Source organism: Salvelinus alpinus, chromosome 30 (genome assembly GCF_045679555.1).
Source record: "Salvelinus alpinus chromosome 30, SLU_Salpinus.1, whole genome shotgun sequence".
Lineage (NCBI taxonomy): Eukaryota > Metazoa > Chordata > Actinopteri > Salmoniformes > Salmonidae > Salvelinus > Salvelinus alpinus.
In genome coordinates this window covers 26,507,122-26,533,010 of record NC_092115.1, presented here as the reverse complement: position 1 = coordinate 26,533,010, position 25,889 = coordinate 26,507,122, and the positions used below count along the sequence as shown (strand labels likewise).

Here is a 25,889-nt window from a genome sequence, read left to right as displayed (position 1 = left end):
AACAGATTCATGTTCTTCAGTGTCTCAGCGAACTTCTTGTCAATAGGGGGGCGCTGTTTTCACTTTGGAAAAAATTGTGCCCAAATGAAACGGCTTCGTACTCTTTTCTAGATCATACAATATGCATATTATTATTACTATTGGATAGAAAACACTCAGAAGTTTCTAAAACTGTTTGAATAATATCTGTGAGTAAAATAGAACTCATTTTGCAGCAAACTTCCAAACAGGAAGTGAAAAATCTGAAAACGAGGCTCTGTTTCAGGGCCTGCCTATTCAACTGGCTTTTATTTATTGATATGCATGCACTTCATACGCCTTCCACTAGATGTCAACAGGCAGTGGAAGGTGGAATGGGGTGTCTAGCTTGATCTGAGGCCGAACAAGAGCTTTTGGAGTGACAGGTCCGGAATTTTCTTTGTCTTCGAAGGTGCGCGGCGGAGCTCGACATTGTCTTCTGAAAGCGTTCGGTTTACACGCCGAATATCTCCGGCTCTGATTTTATTTGATACATATGATAATAACATCATAAAGTAGGTTTTTTCAACCGAGTTTTATCAGTTTATTCAACGTTTATTGGGACTTTTGGAGTTTTCCGTTCTTTGCGTCAAGAGAGGATGGGAATGTTAGCAACCTTGGCTAGCATTGTGGCGCGAATTCGACAGAAGAAATGGACATTCTAAAACCAAACAACGATTTATTCTGGACCAAGCTCTCCTTGTACAACATTCTGAAGGAAGCTCAGCAAAAGTAAGAAAACATTTATGATGTTATTTCGTATTTCTGTGTAAAATGTTGACTCCTATTCTCCGCCGTTTTGGTGAGCGCTGTCTCACAATAACGCAAGCTGTATGTTATGGTAAAGTTATTTTTAAAAATCTAACACAGCGGTTGCATTAAGAACCAGTGTATCTTTCATTTGCCATAAAACAAGTCTTTTTATGTAAAGTTTATGATGAGTTCTTTGGTCAGATTAGGTGAGTGTCCAAAATATCTCCGGAGATTCTGGTGAATCGATGCTACGTATTCACAATGTATAATCAGGATTTGTAGCTCTAAATATGCAAATTCTCGAACAAAACATAATTGTATTGTATAACATGATGTTATAAGACTGTCATCTGATGAATTTGTTCAAGGTTAGTGATTAATTTTATCTCTATTTTGTCGGTTTTGTGCAAGCTATTTTTGCGGGGAGTAAATTGCGTTGTGTGTTTGGCTACTGTAGTGAGCTAATAGAAATATATATTGTGTTTTCGCTGTAAAACACTTAAAAAATCGGAAATATTGGCTGGATTCACAAGATGTTTATCTTTCATTTGCTCTACACCATGTATTTTTCATAAATGTTTTATGATGAGTATTTATTATCACGTATTTATTTCACGTTGCTCTCTGTAATTATTCTGGCTGCTTTGGTGCTATTTGTGATTGTGGCTGCAATGTAAAACTATGATTTATACCTCAAATATGCACATTTTCGAACAAAACATAAATGTATTGTATAACATGTTATAAGACTGTCATCTGATGAAGTTGTTTCTTGGTTAGTGACTAATTTTATCTCTATTTTGTCGGTTTTGTGAAAGCTACCTATGCGGTGGAAACATGGTGAAAATATGCGGTTGTGTGTTTGGCTATTGTGGTTAGCTAATAGAAATACATATTGTGTTTTCGCTGTAAAACATTTTAAAAATCGGAAATGATGGCTGGATTCACAAGATGTTTATCTTTCATTTGCTGTATTGGACTTGTGATTTCATGAAAAGTATATTATATGATATCCCTGTCCCGTTAGGCTAGGCTATGCTAGTCAGCTTTTTTGATGAGGAGGATCCCGGATCCGGGATGGGTATTAAGTAAAGGCAATTTGAGACTTGAAAAGTGAGTGCTTAGGTTTTGACAGATTTTCAGGAAGAGACTTTGAGAACAGCTTTCTAACCCTATGTTACAGTCTTACATTATCTCAGCTGGGTCCCTAGTTTGTGCTTACAGCTAAACAGTTCTCACTGTCAACACACACACAGCAGTCCCTGTCTGAAGCACATGCATGCAAACATCTGGTCATCTGTGAAAATGGCAGCCACCCTGCTGACTAGATAACAACCAGACAGACAACAGGACTGGGCCGGTGATGCAGGAGGACAGACACCACAGCATGAGTGCTATCCCATCCTAAAAGCACCGTTCAGTGTTACATGCAGGGAACATAATTCCTGCAACACTGCATAAATGTAAATTAGCAGGGAAAATATGAATGATCTGGAATTTGAACCCACCCTTTGTTAGTTTGGGCCTATATCCTCCTACTCTACCTTCCACCACAAATCCGCAACCTAGTGAAATGTCTTATCATCGGCACAGAGGTGTCAATTACAGTATTTGTACCAGGAAGCTCCTGCTGTTTTCACTTTGCCTCCTGTGTGCCTGACTCACCTCCCTTGTCTCATCATCTAGGAGATCAATGGGATAGCAAAGCGCCTCAACCTACTACTTAAAATGAGAGGGGAGACTTTTTTTATTTCACTGATAATCCACATGGTAATAACTACTTTTGTAATATACCAGAGCTCAGGTTGGAAAGAGATCATATTATCTCAAATCAATCAGAGGTTGATAGTCTAACGTATACAGGTTGGAACCTTATAGATAATAACTACTGGAGTCTTGAAGCATATCTTAGATTAGGTTGTGCTTTCAGACCGAAACTAAATCCAGCAAACTGTCCAATGTAGAAAGACCCCGATATCTTGACACATAAATACATGTAGAGGGCATTCAAATCCCACAGACTGTTTACCTACCATTTCACTATAATCTTTTATTTTGACGGAGCCGATTATCCCTTGAACCCATTATTCCAAATCCTCTTATCACACTGTGGCAAACCTTGGCTGAGCCCTCCCTAAGTCAGAGACGGGAGTAAAATAACCTGTCTCAGCAATTTTCTATACTTTCCTCCGACACCTAGGCTTTCACAGTGGGTGGTCAGGTGCTGTTTTAGCAAATGTACACAAGTCAGGTATATGTTTTGTCATTTTGGGCTACTTGTCAGGACCTTGTAGATGTCTTACAGTTAGAGAGTGGGAGCAATAGACAGAGCAATAAGACAGATGGCTGTGATACAAAGATCTACAAAATGATGGCCCTGTAATAACTTCAATTTCAGAAGGCAACGGGGCATTTATATACAGTATAATTCCCACTATGTATTTGCAAGAAAGTGCCGAATGCTTTGAAGTTTCATTGTCACACAAATGCAAGTGGCACTTCGGGAAACTTCTATCTAACCAAGGACGTCCTCCAGATACAGAAAACACAGTATTTACGAGGAAACTCTCATAGCTGCAAGATACAGACGCCATCTGTGAACAAGTAATAATATCATCCCAGAACAAACGAGAGGTGCACTCAAACCCAGTACAAAAGCTTTTGGTGCAACTATCCATTTACAGTGGGGAGAACAAGTATTTGATACACTGCCGATTTTGCAGGTTTTCCTACTTACAAAGCATGTAGAGGTCTGTCATTTTTATCATAGGTACACTTCAACTGTGAGAGACGGAATCTAAAACAAAAATCCAGAAAATCACATTGTATGATTTTTAAGTAATTCATTTGCATTTTATTGCATGACATAAGTATTTGATCACCTACCAACCAGTAAGAATTCCGGCTCTCACAGACCTGTTAGTTTTTCTTTAAGAAGCCCTCCTGTTCTCCACTCATTACCTGTATTAACTGCACCTGTTTGAACTCGTTACCTGTATAAAAGACACCTGTCCACACACTCAATCAAACAGACTCCAACCTCTCCACAATGGCCAAGACCAGAGAGCTGTGTAAGGACATCAGGGATAAAATTGTAGACCTGCACAAGGCTGGGATGGGCTACAGGACAATAGGCAAGCAGCTTGGTGAGAAGGCAACAACTGTTGGCGCAATTATTAGAAAATAGAAGAAAATAGAAGAAGTTCAAGATGATGGTCAATCACCCTCGGTCTGGGGCTCAATGCAAGATCTCACCTCGTGGGGCATCAATGATCATGAGGAAGGTGAGGGATCAGCCCAGAACTACACGGCAGGACCTGGTCAATGACCTGAAGAGAGCTGGGACCACAGTCTCAAAGAAAACCATTAGTAACACACTACGCCGTCATGGATTAAAATCCTGCAGCGCACACAAGGTCCCCCTGCTCAAGCAGGCGCATGTCCAGGCCCGTCTGAAGTTTGCCAATGACCATCTGGATGATCCAGAGGAGGAATGGGAGAAGGTCATGTGGTCTGATGATTAAAAAATAGAGCTTTTTGGTCTAAACTCCACTCGCCGTGTTTGGAGGAAAAAGAAGGATGAGTACAACCCCAAGAACACCATCCCAACCGTGAAGCATGGAGGTGGAAACATCATTCTTTGGGGATGCTTTTCTGCAAAGGGGACAGGACGACTGCACCGTATTGAGGGGAGGATGGATGGGGCCATGTATTGCGAGATCTTAGCCAACAACCTCCTTCCCTCAGTAAGAGCATTGATGATGGGTCGTGGCTGGGTCTTCCAGCATGACAACGACCCGAAACACACAGTCAGGGCAACTAAGGAGTGGCTCCGTAAGAAGTATCTCAAGGTCCTGGAGTGGCCTAGCCAGTCTCCAGACCTGAACCCAATAGAAAATCTTTGGAGGGAGCTGAAAGTCCGTATTGCCCAGCGACAGCCCCGAAACCTGAAGGATCTGGAGAAGGTCTGTATGGAGGAGTGGGCCAAAATCCCTGCTGCAGTGTGTGCAAACCTGGTCAAGAACTACAGGAAACGTATGATCTCTGTAATTGCAAACAAAGGATTCTGTACCAAATATTAAGTTCTGCTTTTCTGATGTATCAAATACTTATGTCATGCAATAAAATGCTAATTAATTACTTAAAAATCATACAATGTGATTTTTGGGATTTTTGTTTTAGATTCCGTCTCTCACAGTTGAAGTGTACCTATGATAAAAATTACAGACCTCTACATGCTTTGTAAGTAGGAAAATCGGCAAAATCGGCAGTGTATCAAATACTTGTTCTCCCCACTGTATGTGAAGAAAAGAGTTTGGAAGTCTGTGGGTCACAGAGAGAAGAGCTGCTGTAAAGAGGATGTCTAAAGGGGTTCCTGCTTGTCACATCCCATCAGGAGGTGTGTTTTCTGATCCTAGCCTCGGAGGCATTTATTTATTCATGTCAGCTAAATCCAAAAACATTGCCCACTGGGCACAGACTGGTTGACTCAACATTGTTTCCACGTGACGTTGAACCAATGTGGAATAGACATTGACATGACGTCCGTGCCCAGTGGGTGGGCACTTTCCTGCAAAAAATATCACAAAACATTTTTAGACTTCCAGAAAATAGGGATCATCAAGTTCTCTATACATCCTCCTGGTTAGGTTCTGATGGTGGTTTGTAGCTGTGATAAGAGGAGGTATGCAGAAATGATCTATTCATATTCCAAGGCCCAAGTAGTCCATTATTTTAATTATCTAAGTGAGCAGCTTTGCTCATGATCTATCCTAAAGGATCTGAAATTATCATGGAAGGAAATTGAGAAACTGTCCCAAAGCCTAGTGCAATGGATATCATTTCTGGACCTACAGTATCCTCATCACAGAGAAAAAGGGTGAAAGTTAAATTAAGTGACTGGTGAAGGGTTGTGAATTCCTACCTTTCTAAGGACTATGATTCCCTCCTGACTGTGCCCGTTGGAGGTGATGTCAAACATGTTGCCTTCATCACCAGGAAGTATAGAATATTCCACCTCCGCATTCTTCCCAGTGTCCAGGTCATGAGCTCTGAACTTCCCTACTGCTGAGCCCACAGACGATGATTCTGGGACCCTGAGGTGGAGAATACCTGCCGGAAAATAAAGACGGACAAGAAAGTTTCAAATACAATCTGTCATTGGCTGATTCTTGTATGTGTCAAGTCCCGGCGGTAGTGTTAAGTAAGGACAACAGACTCACATTATCCTCTGTGCAGTTATCGCTTCTATGGTCATTTTAAACAATTGATTATGTATAGACAGTGCATAACCTCATTATAATTGATTTACACTAATTAACACTAATTAATCATTAGATTAACATAAAATTGCCTAGAGATATAAGGTGACATTCAGCACACACAATTTACACAGGCATTCAACTTTCATACTAGTTAGACTTACTAGATTTATTGGCTAACAGCAAACAAAACTGTTGTCATTTAAATGCAATGTGGCACACTTTTTGAAAACCTGGGGGGGTTGTCGTTGACGTCGCTGAGGGTGATGTTGATGGTGGTTGTTCCGGCCAGTCCCCCCAGCTGCCCGCCCATATCCTTGGCCTGAATAAGGACCTGGTATAGCTCCTTCATTTCACGGTCCATGTTGGGTAAAGCAGTCCTTATCACCCCTGTTCAAGGTCACAGAAACAAACAGGGAAGATGTACGTGTGTGTGAGGGAGAGAAACAAGAGAGAGAGAGAGAGAGGCAGAGAGAGAGAGAGAGGGAACGCAGAGGTAGAAGAGAGATGAGTTGTGACTATAAGATATAGTATCCCCTTTGATGTTACTGGAAGGAATTAAGAAGAGGTGGATTTTGTGTGAATAGTGAATAGAAGATGTGTGAATAGTGAATAGAAGATGTGTGAATAGTGAGTAGAAGATGTGTAAATAGTGAATAGAAGATGTGTGAATAGTGAGTAGAAGATGTGTAAATAGTGAATAGAAGATGTGTGAATAGCGTTTGATCAGGAGTCAGTCCATTGTAGAGGGACAACGGGGTCACAAGTTGCCACTGACAATGAGTAAAAGGGTAAAGGAATTGCACTGTGTTGTCAAGCAGGGTGTTTCCCTATACTCTCAGTCCAACTTTATCTGCAAAAAAGGCTATCTCAGGGTACACTATATATACAAAAGTATGTGGACACCCCTTCAAATTAGTAAATTTGGCTATTTCAGCCACACCCGTGTATAAAACCGAGCACACAGCCATGCAATCTCCATAGACAAACATTAGCTGTAGAATGGGCTTACTGAAGAGCTCAGTGACTTTCAAAGTGGCACCGTCATAGGATGCCATCTTACCAACAAGTCAGTTCGTCAAATTTCTGCCCTGCTAGAGCTGCCCCGGTAAACTGTAAGTGCTGTTATTGTGAAGTGGAAACATTCTGGAGCGGCTCAGCGGGCCACACAAGATCACAGAACGGGACTGCCAAGTGCTGTAGCGCGTAGCGCGTAAAAATCGTCTGTCCTCTTTGCAACACTCACTACTGAGTTCCAAACTGGCTCTGGAATGATGAACAGCACAAGCACTGTTCATTGGGAGCTTCATGAAATTGGTTTCCATGGCCAAGCAGCCACACACAAGCCTAAGATTAACATGCGCAATGCCAAGCATCGGCTGGAGTGGTGTAAAGCTTGCCGCCATTGTACTCTGGAGCAGTGGAAACTCGTTCCCTGGAGTGATGAATCACTCAGTGTATAAGAATTTGACAGGCCTGCACAGAGCCCTGACCTCAACTCTTTCAAACACCTTTGGGTTGAATTGGAACGCCGACTGCGAGCCAGGTTTAACCGCCCAACATAAGTGCCGACCTCACTAATACTCTTGTGGCTGAATGGAAGCAAGTCCCCACAGCAGTGTTCCAACATCTAGTAGAAAGCCTTCCCAGAGGAGTGGAGGCTGTTATAGCAGCAAAGGGGGGACCAACTCCATATTAATGCCCATGATTGTTCGACGAACCGGTGCCCCATACTTTTGGCCATGTAGTGTATCTACAAAAATCTAACACATCAAAATAAGATATTGCAGTGGTCAGGGCTCTAAAGTGTGACCAATTTGGTCGAACATTTTTGTATATTGCTGTGCAACCTGGAGTTTTAATTTGGTAACACCAGTGGTACAGCTTTACATTTTGCCATTGTAAAAGCCAGTTACACATTTGGTTTTCAAATCTCTCCATGTGACATTGTGGTTGTGCCTTGATTTGAACTGTGTTGTGATCTCACCAGTTTTGGAGTCGACTGAAAAGTAAGGCTGTCCATGTAGGATACTGTAGACGATCCGTGCACTATTCCCATAGGAGGGGTCGTCAGTATCTGTGGCAGTCACCTGCATAACAAAGGTACCTGTGTGTCAGGCAGAGACCAAGGGAAGGAAATTGTTAGAAATATTGTTCTTTTTGTGACTTCAAGCATTACGTTTTAAGAATATTTGTATGGTTTTGGAGTTAAAGAAAAATGTAATGACCTAATTAGACACATTCTGACATGCAATGTAACCTACATAGACTATAGGATTTCTGATGTAATTCAAAGCAAGACAATTTAGCTGGACTTTTTGGATGAATGCTGGTTATCTGAAGCTTTCACATGGTTTAAACTTGATGAGAATTAAGAGATTATGGTGTTATAAACCTTACCATTAACTTTAAGTAATTGTATTTACCAGACAGATGGAGTGGCCTAGCCGCTCCATCCCGAATTTAACCTTCTTATGTAGATCAATGCGTAGGCCTTGTCTATTCATTTCACCTTGTAGGCTAAATAATGTATTTATCATTGACACTTTTCTAAGATCTTACCCAATAATTTACAGCACAGTGTTTCGTTAAATTACATGGTTTCAGTTTGTTACTATTACCGAAATGCCAGTGTTGTTTTGTGTCATACTAACATTTAGCCATTTCGCTCCTTAGAATGTGTTTCTTTCATTCTTCCATGTCATGCATCTGTTGCATTTTCCTGTGTGTGCCAGTATTTGCGGCGATAGGGGCACGAATGTGAAATACCTGTGTGTAACGTTTTGTTGGGTTTAGCTGGTTATGGGCAGAGCCTGGTACCCCACCTGTGCTCAGTGATCAAGGTAGGAGAACCTACTTAGGCCTTACTTCGATTTTATATGAATTCAGGGGAGTCATTTGAGGCCTAGTTAAAAGTAGTACATCGTTAGCAATGTTGTTGAGTTGACTTAATGTTTTGTTATTCATCCCCGGTTGCAGCCCAGTGTAGGTCTTTAAACAACTGCTCATTTCATTATGTTCAGCATGCGATGCACGTACTTAGAAAATGGTGCGGTTTGTTCGAGATGACCAACATTGGGTGAGTCCACTGCAATTTACTGTGAATGAATGTTGCTGGCTTTTAATGTGTGTTTTTGTGGCATATAGTGTACTTTATACCCTTCAACTGCAAAAACATTTACAACAGAAAACATCAAGGCCACCTGCCTGCAATGACATTAAACCAACCTATGCCGGTCTCAATCATATGATTCTATGAAGATGAAACCGTAGACAGTATAACTAGGCCTGTACAGTAGTCCTAAAGGATGCCTGTCAAATATCATAGTGTAGCGCACTGTCCAACATTGTCATAGTAGCTTTACCCCATATGGATTTGTACAAGCCAAAAAACACAGTATAGGTGCCTTTCTTACCTCCTGGTGACATCTCTGGGACACTGGCTGTATATGGACCCTCTAAAAACTTTGGTTCATTGTCATTTATGTCTTGAACTTTTATGATGAATTCAGACTCAGGCTCCAGAGGCCTGCCTGTGTGCATGTCCATAGCCTGAGCTCGTAATGTGTAGTAAGACTTCTCCTCTCTGTCCAAACCCATCAAGGCATGGATGTCGCCCGTCGTCTGGTCTATGGTGAAGATGGTGCCTGCTCCTTCTCCTGAGAGAGTGTACTTCACCTCACTGTCATCCCTGTCCCGGTCTGTGTGAAGCTTAATAGAGAAAACATGTTGTATTTGTCAATGAATCAAAGTATGTATATATGTACTAGGCCTAGTTATTTATGTGACTTTAGTTGTATTCACATTTCCCCAACCTTCTCCATGAGCTAGATTTCAGCCATGTCACAACTGTGTTGTACCGCTGTTATACAACATTATGTTATTCAAGTAAGTGAGGAATCTCAGGGTACTTTACTCCCCTAGACATGATATAATTAGACCATTAGTAATTACTGTGCTTGTTTGATGGATGACAACAAGATGCATAGAGGGACAGAGTTTTCTTGCTGAGCTGTGTCTATTTCCTGCTCCTCCTCCTTCCTTTTAACTGTCACTGACCATATGAAAATGCTGAGAACATGTGGTGCCATTGATAGATACATAATGGGGCAGAGCACAGTTCCCTCGAGTTAATAAATACATCCTTTAGTTGACCTGTGCCTAGACTAAGGGATTCATTACTTGGCTGGATGGTTTTACATACAGACGTAGGATGCCACCTTTCCAACAAGTCAGTTTGTCAAATTTCTGCCCTGCTACAGCTGCCCTGGTCAACTGTAAGTGCTGTTATTGTGAAGTGGAAACATTCTGGAGCAACAGCGGCTCAGCCGCGAAGTGGGAGGCCACACAAGCTAACAGAACGGGACCGCCGAGTGCTGAAGCGGGTAGCAGGTAAAAATTGTCTGTCCTCGGTTGCAACAACTTACTACCGAGTTCCCAACTGACTCTAGAAGCAAAGTCAGCACAAGAACTGTTCGCCGGGAGTTTCATGAAATGGGTTTCCATGGCCAACAGCCGCACATAAGCCTAAGATCACCATGTGCCTAAGATCACCATGTGCAATGCCAAGCGTCAGCTGGAGTGGTGTAAAGCTCGCTGACATTGGACTATGGAGCAGTGGAAACACATTCTCTGGAATGATGTATCACGCTTCACCATCTGGCTTTGGTGGATCCAGGATAACGCTACCTGCCCGAATGCATGGTGCCAAATGTAAGGTTTGGTGGAGGAGAAATAATAGTCTAGGGCTGTTTTTCATGGTTTGGACTAGGCCTCTTTGTTCCAGTGAAGGAAAATCTTAACGCTACAGCATACAATGACATTCTAGATGATTCTCAAATCAAATGTTATTTGTCACATGCGCCGAATACAAAAGTGTACTAAAGTGTAGACTTTACCGTGAAATGCTTACTTACAAGCCCTTAACCAACAGTGCAGTTCAGAAGAAGAAAATATTTACCAAGTAGACTAAAATAAAAAGTAATAATAAAATTAACACAATAACAATAACAATAACGAGGCTGTATACAGGGGGCACCAATACAGAGTAAGGGGGTGGGGGTACAGGCTAGTTGAGGTAATCTGTACATGTAGGTGGGGGCAAAGTGACTATGCATACAGTAGGTAACAAACAGCGAGTGTACAACAGGGAGGGGGGGTCACAGTAATTTGTCCGGTGGCGATGTTATGAATTGTTCAGCAGTTTTATGGCTTGAGGGTAGAAGCTGTTGAGGAGCCTTTTGGTTCTAGACTTGGCACTCCGGTACCGCTTGCCATGCGGTAGCAGAGAAGACAGTCTATGACTTGGGTGACTGGAGTCTCTGACAATTTTATGGGCTTTCCGCCTATTATATAGGTCCTGGATGGCAGGAAGCTTGGCCCCAGTGATGTATTGGGTCGTTCGCACTACCCTCTGTAGCTCCTTACGGTCAGATGCCGAGCAGTTGCCATACCAGGCGGTGATGCAACCGGACATGATGCTCTTGATGGTGCAGCTGTAGAACCTTTTGAGGATCTGGGGACCCATGACAAATCTTTTCAGTCTCCTGAGGAGGAAAAGGTTTTGTCGTACCCTCTTCACGACTGTCTTGGTATGTTTGGACCATGATAGTTCGTTGGTGATGTGGACACCAAGGAACTTGAAACTCTCGACCCGCTCCACTACAGCCCCATTGATGTTAATCGGGGCCTGTTCTGCCCGCCTTTTGTGCTTCCAACTTTGTGACAACAGTTTGGGGAAGGCCCTTTCCTGTTTCAGCATGACAATGCCCCTGTGCACAAAGCGAGGTCCATACAGAGATAAAACATCGGTGTGGAAAAACTTGAATGTCCAGCACTTAGCCCTGACCTCACCCCTATCTAACCCTACCCTATCTGAATTGGAATGCCGACTGCGAGCCAGGCCAAATCGCCTAACATCAGTGCCCGACCTCATTAATGTTCTTGTGGCTGAATGGAAGCAAGTCCCCGCAACAATGTTCCAACATCTAGTGCGAAGCCTTCCCAGAAGAGTGGAGGCTGTTATTACAGCAAAGGGGGGACCGACTCCATATTAATGCCCATGAGTTTGGAATGAGATGTTCGACGAGCAGGTGTCAACATACTTTTAGTCATGTAGTGTATTTACATACTTGGCCTACTGCCATAATCAGTTACATTTTTTATTATTAGTGTGCGTGTAAATATACTCATTGTAAAGGAGCATGAAAGATGCAATGTATTGTGCCTGTAACGATCTTCGTTGGGAGAAAGAGAGGAGGACCAATGCGCAGCACGTAGTACGTGTTCATTTTCTTTAATAACGAACGAACACAGAAACAAAACAATAAACGATACGTGAAATACAAACCGAAACATTTCCGTGTGGAACAAACACTGACACGGAAAATAACCACCCACAAAACACAATAGAAAACAACCTCCCTAAATATGGTTCCCAATCAGAGACAACGACAAACACCTGCCTCTGATTGAGAACCATATCAGGCCAAACGAAAAACCCCAACATAGAAAAACAAACATAGATAACCCACCCAACTCACACCCTGACCATACTAAAACAAAGAAATAACAAAAGAACTAAGGTCAGAACGTGACAGTGCCAGTGTCCAGTACATACAGTTGAAGTCGGAAGTTTACATACACAGTTTTTAAACCACTCCACAAACTTCTTCTTAACAAACCATAGTTTTGGAAAGTCAGTTAGGACATCTACTTTGTGCATGACACAAGTCATTTTTCCAACAATTGTTTACAGACAGATTATTTCACTTATAATTCACTGTATCACAATTCCAGTGGGTCAGAAGTTTACATACACTAAGTTGACTGTGCCTTTAAACAGCTTGGAAGATTCCAGAAAATGATGTCATGGCTTTAGAAGCTTCTGTTAGGCTAATTGACATTATTTGAGTCAATTGGAGGTGTACTTGTGGATGTATTTTAAGGCCTACCTTCAAACTCAGTGCCTCTTTGCTTGACGTCATGGGAAAATCAAAAGAAATCAGCCAAGACCTCAGAAAAAAAATTGTAGACCTCCACAAGTCTGGTTCATCCTTGGGAGCAATTTCCAAACGCCTGAAGGTACCATGTTCATCTGTACAAACAATAGTACGCAAGTTTACACATCATGGGACCACGCAGCCGTCATATCGCTCAGAAAGGAGACGCGTTCTGTCTACTAGAGATGAACGTACTTTGGTGCGAAAAGTGCAAATCAATCCCAGAACAACAGCAAAGGACCATGTGAAGATGCTGGAGGAAACCGGTACAAAAGTATCTATATCCACAGTAAAACGAGTCATATATCGACATAACATGAAAGGCCGCTCATCAAGGAAGAAGCCACTGCTCCAAAACTGCCATAAAAAAGCCAGAGTACGGTTTGCAACTGCACATGGGGACAAAGATCGTACTTTTTGGAGAAATGTCCTCTGGTTTGGTGAAACAAAAATAGAACTGTTTGGCCATAATGACCATCATTATGTTTGGAGGAAAAAGGGGGAGGCTTGCAAGCCGAAGTTCACCATCCCCGTGAAGCACGGGGGTGGCAGCATCATGTTGTGAGGGTGCTTTGCTGCAGGAGCGACTGGTGCACTTCACAAAATAGATGGCATCATGAGGAAGGAAATTTATGTGGATATATTGAAGCAACATCTCAAGTCATCAGTCAGGGAATTTTACTCAGATTAAATGTCAGGAATTGTGAAAAACTGAGTTTAAATGTATTTGGCTAAGGTGTATGTAAACTTCAGACTTCAACTGTAAGTCCAAACATTGATTTTATTTTATATGAATGACGGAAACTGCAGGAAGCAGTGCTAAAGCTAGATTAAGGATTCAAGTTCTCTGTTAGCGTTTTGACTTTGTAATTTACATTGCATGGAGTATGTGACATTCCTGCATTTTTAACAAGTGCATACTAGAGAATAGAGAATACTTGTCGTATTCCATAATCAAGTAGAATTGCTGTCACCTCTTGACAGAAGGAAATGCAACCTGTATTCGAAGTTTAAAAAGGATCTAAAGTTTGTAATTTCCACTTTAAAATATCAGACTTGGTTTGCCCTAACAAAAAATGTATCAACCCCTACAAACAATGTCTGTTAATTATAATCCACATAATAATTCACATGTCCTGTTGCTGCAGGATCATTTTCCTGCTGTAGCTAATGAAGGTCCTACATCTGTAGCATATAATCCATGAGCCACAACAACAGAGCAATAAAATGCCCCACTCTTTTCGCTATGTACAGCATTACTTCTGAAAAGTAATGCACTATATAGGGAATAGAGTGCCATTTAGGACATAACCACTGTGATTCAGTTTCAGTATGCAGGGGACCATTAAACCTTTTCCATGAGATGAATGGTTTATTTAGAAAGTCACTGAATTGAATGTAATTAAATCAGAGGGCGAAATCTCAAGACACATTTGCTCATCACATTATTTTATGTCCATTTACTGTCTGATGTACCTAACGCATTCAGCAGGGGGAACACGATTTTTTTGACAGTGAGTTTGGATATAATGAGTTTTAAAGTGAATCAAAAATTGAGGCCATTTGTGGTAAAAACAATGAGACCTCCACAGGAACAATGTCTGGCTTGAAATAAATCGGGAGGAAATACATATTTGAATAGAATTATTAAAAGTATCCATCCAGTGCTTTTATGCAGAGGAATAGCTTGTGCCCTGAGTACAAATCAGTGTTGGGATGGAGTAACTGTCGGCCATTAGCGCGGTTATATAATAGAATGTGGTGTTGATATTTAGCCGAATCCATACAATCTGATACATAATGTGGTTATTTGAGTGTCTGAAAGTCACGCACAGGGGCACCTGTAAGATAAATGAATGTGTCATTGTAAAAGGTTATCCAGCAAAAAGGAATAGGGGGCAAGGGGGTGATGTATTCTCCTTCAAAAGGGCATGAGAGGTGTGCTCTTTTCATGATTAAAACAAATGATGATCAGTTTATCATCTCCTGCAGCAATGGATAGTCATGGACATGGGCGGAACTTTTGTTTTAGAAGTGCGGGGGACATATATTTTTTGAGTTATTATAATTTTTTTATCCGTTTGGAAAAACACTCCCAACAGCCTACCCGACCGCTCGGAAGCGTACACATGGTCCTAAAGCACACGGTTGCCTGTTTTGTATCACATTCCAATTATAAAACTGGGGGGGGGACAAAAATGCAATTTCAGAATGTTGGGGGGGAGGGGGGCATGCCCCCACCTCCAGTGAAAGTTGCCCCCTAGTCATGGAGGCCAGTGGCGCTGCATACATATACAAAATGCTAAATGATATGATAGCTGAAGTAAAATGCTGTAGTTTAACCTGAGAAGTGGCTGTCCTTGAGAGACTCAACCAGCATGCTATAATGATCATAAGCACCACAGACAATTTAACCCAGTGATTTAGACTAGAGAAAAGCTTAGTGTGTTTTAGCTGAGGCCAGACTAGCCCACTAGCCCTGTCTTCCTTGCAGATGGCCTTTGCTCAGTATGGGGGCCAGACACTTATTGTTTAATTGTACATAGTACAGTTGCACATAGTTGTCTTCCTCTAAAGCTTGCTGAATGTCAGATCCAGGAGCATAAGGTAAGCTGGTGTTTAAATGTGGGTCTTTCACTCCGCTGCTCAGCTGTGTCTGTGTCTGCCTCTACGGTTGCATAATGCATGGGGACAGACCCAGCAGAGGAGCTTTCGGCAATGTGGAACAGTGGTGCAGTCATTTTCTTTTTAAAATGTTCACACAAAGGTGTCATGGAAGAAAATGCTTGTTTTCCTGTTTTGCCAGCAAAGATGTAGTCATTACCTGTTGGTAAAGTTGTCAATTTTGTATCTGTTTATAAATAATAGTATTGCCTCGCTAAATCTCAATTCAAAGGTGATATTTAGAAACAATAACCAAAGCAATGGCTGAGAAAAGTCTTCATGTGCAAATTATCATTATATACAATAACATGCCTCCATAGAGTTTTGGATGCTATTAGACAGCGCTCCCTAGCTGAATGCGAATCCATGGGAGAATCTCAATTGCATACTCCTTGCGTCCTCTTGTCTTGCATCCTTCTCAAACCCATTGGTCTCTCTCCCCTCTGACCTTCTCCTCCAATGGTTTTAGAGAAGAAGGCGAGGCAAGAGAAGTATGCAATTAGGATTCTCCCAATGACCTGGCAGTCACACTGTTTCCAAGCCAGATTTGAGCTTTCCAAAAATGTAGCTCACAGTAATAATCAAGGTCCTGATCCTTCACACTGTCCCCTATTAACTGGCAGCAGATTAATCTGTGGTCTCGGGGCTGGCCATGCACGGCTCGATGCTGTCGTCCTCATTCTCAACACAGAAACTGGGTATGTCCCAAATGGCACCCTTTTCCATGTATGGTGCACTGCTTTTGACTTGAGCACTATGGGCCGCCCTGGTCTAAGGGAGTGCGCTATGTAGGAAATAGGGTGCCATTTGGGGGACACACACTGTGAGGAGTGAATCACTCAGTAATTTTAAAGCAGGAGCGGTAGCATCAGTTTGACAATGTGTCCCATCCCTCCTTTCTCAGCCAACGGAAACACATCCAGCGGGACCGTGCGTACTGAGAAAGGCCGTAGTAGATTGCCTTGGCATCAGCAGCTGACAAGTCAATCTAAAACATTATCCCATTCGAGCTGGAAGTGCCAGATTCCAGGATGGTTCTTAATGCCTCTTGAAATTTGATTTAGAATGGCACAAAACACTCTTTAACCTCCTTTGTGTGTGGATAATTATTGATGATACTGAGAAAATTGCAAAAGTCACAGCCAGAACCGATCAAGCAGCCCAAGCAATTAGATGTGATGTGTCGTGCTGCTTATTGGTATATTCTTTAAGTCTTAAAGAACAGATGCCCAAGTGTTTGAACTCCTCTTCTATTTGATTTCTTACCTCAAACTCTCATCAGAGGAGTGAAGGCAGAGGTTAAACAGAGGTGTACAGTTGAAGTCGGAAGTTTACATACACCTTAGCCAAATACATTTAAACTCAGTTTTTCACAATTCCTGACATTTAATCCTAATAAAATTCCCCTTCTTAGGTCAGTTGGGATCACCACTTTATTTTAAGAATATGAAATGTCAGAATAATAGTAGAGAGAATGATTTATATCAGCTTTTATTTCTTTCGTCACATTCCCAGTGGGTCAGAAGTTTACATACACTCAATTAGTATTTGGTAGCATTGCATTTAAATTGTTTAACTTGGGTCAAATGTTTTGGGTAGCCTTCCACAAGCTTCCCAAAATAAGTTGGGTGAATTTTGGCCCATTCCTCCTGACAGAGCTAGTGTTACTGAGTCAGGTTTGTAGGCCTCCTTGCTTGCACACGCTTTTTCAGTTCTGCCCACAAATGTTCTATAGGATTGAGGTCAGGGCTTTGTGATGGCCACTCCAATACCTTGACTTTGTTGTCCTTAAGCCATTTTGCCACAACTTTGGAAGTATGCTTGTGGTCATTGTCCATTTGGAAGGCCCATTTGCGACCAAGCTTTAACTTCTTGACTGATTTCTTGAGATTTTGCTTCAATATATCCACATAATTTTCCTCCCTCATGATTCCATCTATTTTGTGAAGTGCACCAGTCCCTCCTGCAGCAAAGCACCCCCACAACATGATGCTGCCATCCCTGTACTTCACGGTTGGGATGGTGTTCTTCGGCTTGCAAGGCTCCCTTTTTCCTCCTAACATAACGATGGTCATTATGGCCAAACAGTTCTATTTTTGTTTCATCAGACCAGAAGACATTTCTCCAAAAAGTACGATCTTTGTCCCCATATGCAGTTTCAAACCGTAGTCTGGCTTTTTTTATGGTGGTTTTGGAGCAGTGGCTTCTACCTTGCTGAGCGGCCTTTCAGGTTATGTCGATATATGACTAGTTTTACTGTGGATATAGATACTTTTGTACCTGTTTCCTCCAGCATCTTCACAAGGACCTTTGCTGGTGTTCTGTGATCGATTTGCCCTTTTCGCACCAAAGTACGTTCATCTCTAGGAGACAGAACGTGTCTCCTTCCTGAGCGGTATGACAGCTGCGTGGTCCCATGGTGTTTATACTTGTGTACTATTGTTTGTACAGATGAACATGGTACTTTCAGGCGTTTGGAAATTGCTCCCAAGGATGAACCAGACTTGTGGAGGTCTACAATTTTTTTTCTGAGGTCTTGGCTGATTTCTTTAGATTTTCCCATGACGTCAAGCAAAGAGGCACTGAGTTTGAAAGTAGGCCTTGAAATACATCCACAAGTTTACCTCCAATTGACTCAAATAATGTCAATTAGCCTATCAGAAGCTTCTAAACACATGACATCATTTTCTGGAATCTTCCAAGCTGTTTCAAGGCACAGTCAACTTAGTGTATGTAAACTTCTGACCCACTGGAATTGTGATACTGTGAATTATAAGTGAAATAATCTGTCTGTAAACAATTGTTGGAAAAATGACTTGTGTCATGCACTAAGTAGATGTCCTAACCGACTTGCCAAAACTATAGTTTATTAATTAACAAGACATTTTTGGAGTGGTTGAAAAACTAGTTTTAATGACTCCAACCTAAGTGTATGTACACTTCTGACTTCAACTGTATATTGATCAGTCTTAGAGAATCAGAACCCTAAAATGATGGTGCCTTACCTTTCCAACGTACTGTGGTTCAGATCCCATATATTCCTCCAGTACAAAGAACTGGTTCCACACCCATCCTCGCTTTACCCTCTGAACCCCTGATGCCCCATGTCTCCTCAGTCCCAGTCCTGCCATGCCCCTCAGGTGGTGCTCTCTTCCCATCCTGCTTTGGGTTGGAGAGTGAAGGGGTGCCAGGAAGCCTTTGTCGAAGAGATACCAAAAGACCAGCAGGAGACCGTTCCTTGTGATCATTGGCAATCTGGGCAGTGGAGGATCTCTGTTGAATTCCAGTGAGAAACTGTGAGTTAGACAATATCAGCTGGGTTGTAGACCCAAGGTAGAAGGGGATTGGGGGGATGTTGTGGTGACATTGTTAGATTTGCCTCCAGGATCTTTGGTTTCTCACTCAACTAGTCCTCATTGACCTTAGTCTGCTGGTGGAAAGAGGAGTGACATGGTCTTACTTTACACTGCAGTTAAAGTAGTTACAAGGCAACATGGAAAGTAATCTCGTCCACCAACCGACTCTCTCTGTCAAACCTGTCTCTCAGTCTATGCGGTAATAGAGCCTAGGACGAGGCTACATAATACATTGCAATACATTGTTATAAGCAGCAGTACTTCAAACAGTCCTATCTCATAACTGCCCGATCAGCAACTCATCAACATTGTTTAACAAAATCTGTTCAGGCTGTGTCTACTCCAATTTATTTCATAATTGAGGTCATAATACACTTTATATGTTTGTCTAGTCAAGCTTGACAGTATCTTACTGGAGGGATTTTATGGATCATGATTCAGTGAAAACGAAACATGAGCAAATTGGTCCTCAGGAGTGCATTTAACTCTGCAAGTCAGGCAATGTGAATTTAGTGGAGCAGGAGCAAACATCAAACACAGTCGCACACACAGAGGAAAGGTAGATCAGATAAAAGAAAGAGACTCCCTGAGCACGATTACATACACACAAGAATACAATTATTGTGCATAGTCAGATTAACATAAAAGTTTGTTTAAAATGTTTACGTGCTTCGCAAAAAGAATGATTTCCCTTTTCATCTTGTTTACATGGACTCGTCTGAAATCAGGCTACCTGGTGGAACTTTTGTTCATGCAGAAAACCAGCAATCAAAATAAACTTCCTACCACAGTGGCCATGTTATTTTTGCGAAACCTATTTGATTCTGAGTTCGGACATAAAAAGTTTGTATGCAAAAACATTTTGTAAGATGATGCATATGTTCAGTCTTTCCGAACTCACTTCACTCGTGCATAAGATGATGCCTTGCACTACTGGTGCTGGCACATGCCCAGATCAAATACACCGCTGGAACGCTGATTACGCGGTGTATTTGATCTGCGCATGTCTTAGTAATTCAAAAGATTGCTCAGAAAAACAGGTGTTTTAATCGGCATATGCTTACTTCAATTTTGATCTGGAGGAAGCAGTGCAAAAGCTAGATGTCAAGGATTCAGGTTCTCTGTTAGTGGTTTGAATTTGTAATTTACTTTGGATGGAGTATGTGACATTCCTGCATATCTAACAACAACTGCATACTAGAAAATAGAGAATACTTTTCACATTGCATAATCAAGTAGAAGTCCTGTCACCTCTCCACTTACATACAGATGCAGAATCTTAATTTGATCACTCTTTTGTTGATGAGAATTTTCCTGCACAGCAGGAAATGCAAACGTGTGGTGTATTCAAAAAGGGTTCTAAAGTTTGTAATTTCCACAAAAAAAATTCAGACCTGATTTGCCCCAACATAAAATGTATCAACCACCCTGCAAAAAAGTATACATGAGTTATAATCCACATAATAAATCACAATTCCTATTGCTGCAGGATTATTTTCCTGCTGTAGCAAACTGGCTCAAATTAAAATCCTACATCTGTACTTTGTAGTCACCCTCATAGACATTTTACACTAGTGTTAGTTGTTTAGAGTGCAGTGTCTGCATGCATAGTACTGAATGATAGGTACTGTGTAGGCCCACATTCACTGATCCCGCCCCTCATCCCTCTTTACTTCAATCCTTCCCCCTCCAAATCTGCTACAACAGACCGGTTTATTTTTAGCATCAGGTTTATACAAATTTACAGTACAGTTTCTCTCCTTCATTGTGTCCCAATCTGAATGCATTCTTCCTGTGTTGTCTGTTGAAAGGCGATGGTAGGCTACATTCCTTGGTTGACAAGTTATTGTGCATCCATTGCTGTATTCTCTGAGGGCTAAACCCCCGCCATTCTTATCCCAACAATGAACAAAATGTCCTCGTGTCGTGTCGCACTCGACTATTCCATATCCCAGTTTCCTAAGTTTAGTGGTCACCGAATGATGACCACAACAAAAGAATTGGGGCGGTATGTATCCTAGTCGTTAGAGCGTTGGGCCAGTAACCAAAAGGTTGCTGGATGGAATCCCTGAGCTGACAAGGTAAAAATCTGTCGTTCTGCCCCTGAACAAGGCAGTTAACCCACTGATCCCCGGTAGGCCGTCATTGTAAATAAGAATTTGCTCTTAACTGACTTGCCTGGTTACATTTTTAAAAACTGACTGATAACATGTGTTGGATGACCTTGTTGAATATAGTTCTTGCATCCATATTACTTTTTTATTGTTTTGTCCTATAAACTATTGTTTGTCCTAATCAGCAGGCCATTATCAGTCATCAGTTATTTTACAGTTAATGTAAGATGTGTCCTGTAGTGTCTGCCCTCAGAGCAGAAGGCCTTATGGGAACAGACTAGTTTGTGTATTGCGGGAGCCTGCACTGCTCTTATACTGGCCAACGAGGGCTCAACCAACCCCCTTACTGCACAAACATGTGACTTAACAGAAAGCCACCCCTAATCCAACAGAATTATCCTTAAACTCCCAGACAATGTCAGACTGAGTTAGATTGAGGTCTCCAGAACTGTTGGTTGAGAGATGTGTTGAGAGATCCAACAGCATCCCTTGAGAAAGGCAGAAGCCAACATTTTTGTGCTGGCTGAACTATATTGAATTTAATACATGTCAAAGACTACAGTAAGCAATAACAGACTTGTAGTTTTTGTATGTGCATCCTTTCTCTACATTGAGACGTGTTAAAACTTTTAGATAAAAATGAAGATCAAGTTTGCAACGACAGGCGTACAAGGACGCAGACAATTACAAAGCTTAAACTATTACTCACAATAGCTTTTTTCTAGGAGACATCTTTGTGCTGTATAACACAATTTCATGTAATTTTGTTGCTGCATCAATATTCCGAGACAAAGGAAATGGTTTTGCTTGACTGCAATTTTGTTACATAAGAGCCCGTTTGTCATATGAAGTAGAACCCAATATGAACCAGCATAGCCTAGACGAACAGTGTTTGCGGTAGTGCACCAACATATGAACCCCAGGCTTGTATGTACTGTACAGTAACCTCTGAGCATAATCATATCTTTAAGTCATGGCCAAAGGCACAAACATCCCCAGAGGCATGAAGGGATGGTCTGAGGTGCCCTTATGGTACATTAAACAATCTGTACTGTATGTTCCTAAATAAATATCACACATACACACGCATACCTGTACACGCACTCCTTGATTTACATGGATTGTGGAAACCGGTGCAAATCCACACATCAATCTCCCTATAACGCGAAACCTGCTCTGATGCCCAAGTTGTATAATCATTTAGGGATTTTGCTGACTGTTCAATGTTTTATAGAATATGGCCAATTATCTTTATGGTTTGACCAACTTTATGTTGTGTGGACATGTTAGTCAATTAACTCCATTACATACTGTATGCATAGAGCTGAGGCAAGTCATAAAGAAATGCACACATCATGTGTCGGTGATGTCTGTGCTAAAAACCGGCCTTTGCAAAAAAGTCAATAAATACATATTTTTAATGAAAAGTGGAGAGTCAGATATTCCCCAGCTAGCACATAACGTTCGGAGAACCATATGTTTCTTAGAGCTTGGTGAGAGAGTGGTTGTCCTATGATTATTTTGCATACAACCTTCTAACAAATTTCTGGTAATGGTGCAGGATAGTTGCTTGGCTTTGGAACATTCTCAGCACATCTATGGAACTTGACGAAGAAACATTATTTTCTTGGTATTTCATTACTTTAATAGAACGTTTCCTAAAAGTTAAAACATGGTTAAACTTAATTTCAATGTTGATAATGTTCTAGGAACGTTCTCCAACTGGTTTGACATTGGGAATGTTCTCAAATAGTTCAGAGAAAGTTATGAAACAATGTTCTTGAACCATTATGTTGGATTCTGCAGGTTTCCTCATGGTTCTATTTAAAGTCATGTTCTCAGAACGTTAAGAAAATGTTCCATAAAACCACAAGAAACATTAGTAACGTTCAAAGAACGTTTTAAGATTGTCATTTAAAAACATATACATTCTGTTCTCAGCGTCAACAAAACTCTCTCGATCCTCTATCTTGTTACGTGTGTTCAGGTGTGTTGGCCTCGCCCACTAATTGGCCACACCTGATCCTAATGAGAGCTTGTTTCCTTTGAAATGGGCAGCTTTGTATGAGTCAAATAAACATAGGATGCTAGCTCGATCCTGGTGGCGCAGTGGACTAATCCCATGGGGAGAAAATAAAAGATAATACGTTCGAATCTCACTGATATCGTGCCACAATAAAACATTTGTTTGCATGATTAATGCATAAGCAAATGAATTGTCCTGTCTGTGCTTGGAGCTAAAATAAGCTAGCATTATTGAAATATTCAGTTAAAATTTTAATTTCTGTTCTCAGAATGTTAATAAAACCTCCCTGAAAAACTTCCAGGGAACCATAGTAAAACGTCCTCAGAACTTCCCTGCAACGTAACAAAAAAATATGTTTGCTAGAACAGGGAACATGTTCAGTTTTACAGATCAGGAAACATATCACTTTGTTCCCAGAATTAATGGGAAACCATAAACTTACGTTCCTACAACTTCCAAATAACTAAATGTGCTAGCAGGGTCTATTGTAGCCTACTCTCATATTGTATTAATGCAGTGAAGGCAAGAACCAATGCTTGGGCACACAGTGTGTTCATACATCTTAATCAGTGGAGGCTGCTGAGGGGAGGACGGCTCATAATAATGTCTGGAACGTTGCAATTGGAATGGCATCAAACCATGTGCTTGATGTATTTGATACCATTCCACCTATTCCGCTCCAGCAATTACCACGAGCCCGTCCTCCCCAATTAAGGTTCCACCAACCTCCTGTGATTTTAATGTTGCTTGACCCCAGGAAGAGTAGATGTTGCCTTGGCAGCAGCTAATGGGGATCCTTAATAAATACAAATAAATAGAAAGTAAAGATAAAAGATAAAAGATACAAACTCAGGTTAGCATTTTTCGTCATGAATATTGTTCTGGAGGCAGCTCTGCAGAGTGGTCGCTAGCTGGCATAGCCACAAAGTCATAAAATCTGATTTTAAACATAACCTTAACCCTAATCTTAACCACACTGCTAACCCTATATATATTTACTAGCTCTAATCTTAAATTAAGACCAAAAAGCACATTTTTGTTTTCATGAATTTTTATAATATTGCCAATTTTGACTTTGCAGTTGGCCTATCTAAGGGGAAATTGCTCAGTTCTGCCTCCAAGACAAGACTCATGACAATAAACGTCAATCTGCGCAAAAAACAGCAGAGAACAGAAAGAGAACTGAAGCAGTTGTCTTCTTTGCATATACAGATGAAGGATCTTATTTTGATCACCCTGTTGCAGGAGAACTTTCCTTTGCAGGAAATGTAAAACTTTTAGTGTATTTGAGGTTTAAAAAGGCTTTAAAAAAAATGTATCAACCTTACAGAAATGTGGAATAATTATAATCCAAATAAAATGTACATTTCCTGTTGCTGCTGGATTATTTTACTGCTGTAGCAAAATGGCTCAAATTAATATCTTACATCTGTATTTGTGTTTACCATTTAAATATACACAGAGAGAATACCAGCTTTAGAGCTTAATATGGAATTCAGTGCACTCTATTTGAATACCTGCACCATTTGCATCAATTTCATCCAGTGCAGATCATTGAGCTCAATACCACTGACTGAGCTGCTGCATGTTTTCCCTTAAAATGCAATAAATCTCAAAATGAATCCATGTGGGCACACTCCATGTGGGCTAGATAGAGTTAGTAGGCTGTATGTCCTATAGTGATATGGACAGAATTGATTTGCTACTGTAAAGGTAATTTCTTATTTAAATACTTTCACATCTTTTCTTTATATATCTTATCTTTGTAAATATAAAATATTTAGTTCAATTGTTATTTTAATGAAACAGTGAAATTAATTGGAACTCTCTTAAACTAAACATCAACCTTCAGCATCTACCCCAGTGGGTATAACTACTCCACTTCTCTGTTGCCTAATACATTTTTTTATCCTAAAAAAACCAACAACAAAACAACTAAGGACACTAACAGTGACACGTACCTTGACTGTCTCTCCCAGAATCTCCGGCTGGTGCGCTTTAAAACCAGATTAATCCAAATGTCTGATGGCAAAAGCAATGCAACTCCCTTGCGAGCAAAAAACACATTCAGACTTACAGCCCTTCAAACACATTCTCTCTCTCTCTCTCTCTCGCTCTCTCCAACACTCTTTCTTCTCACTATCTCGCAGCAGATGAGTGTGGAGGAGAGATGAAAAATGAGAGATTGAGTATCAGCTGTATGTAGTACTATTGTATTCAGGAGTGCTCAGCAGTGCACAGAGCGTCAAGCCAAGCTGCAAGCCCAGCACTCTGATACGCTCCTGTTCCGTGTGTTGTGAATATAGTTGAAGTGGGTGTCAGAGAGTCTCGATCCCATAAGGTCCCCATGCTGGTCTGGAATCGTCCTCCCACCTCTAGTTTCCTGGATTAGTAGAGGGGAGGAACCCACTCCCTGCTGGAGCCAGCCAGTGATGTGCTCTGTTGTGTTCATAATTTGAGGAACTTGCTAGAGCCATGAGACTTTGATGGTAAAGACCCAATTACTGACACAAGGGTTGATGAGGAGCTGTCATGTAGGGGGTGTGTGTGTATGTGTGTGTGCGTGTGCGTGTGTGCGTGTGTGACTAAAGTGGGCTACAGGCTCGTTAAGAAATGAAATGTTACATATTCTAGTCTTCAGAAATTGATAGATTAGAGAAACTCTCATATGAATGCACTTTATCAATTTTTTATAG

At 41.2% G+C, this 25,889-nt stretch overlaps 1 protein-coding gene across 1 annotated transcript in view; it reads right to left on the bottom strand.

The window, feature by feature from the left end:
- Nucleotides 1-25,586, bottom strand: part of LOC139560055 (cadherin-12-like) — a 35,740-nt gene extending 10,154 nt beyond the window's left edge. The window contains exons 1-6 of the mRNA XM_071376548.1: nucleotides 25,155-25,586; nucleotides 18,703-18,970; nucleotides 9,449-9,743; nucleotides 8,020-8,139; nucleotides 6,255-6,422; nucleotides 5,696-5,883 (exon numbers count right to left, since the gene is read on the bottom strand). Coding sequence (XP_071232649.1) covers nucleotides 5,696-5,883; nucleotides 6,255-6,422; nucleotides 8,020-8,139; nucleotides 9,449-9,743; nucleotides 18,703-18,945 — 1,014 coding nt within the window. The 5' untranslated portion in view covers nucleotides 18,946-18,970; nucleotides 25,155-25,586. The remainder of the gene's footprint in view (nucleotides 1-5,695; nucleotides 5,884-6,254; nucleotides 6,423-8,019; nucleotides 8,140-9,448; nucleotides 9,744-18,702; nucleotides 18,971-25,154) is intronic.
- Nucleotides 25,587-25,889: the final 303 nt, after the last annotated feature.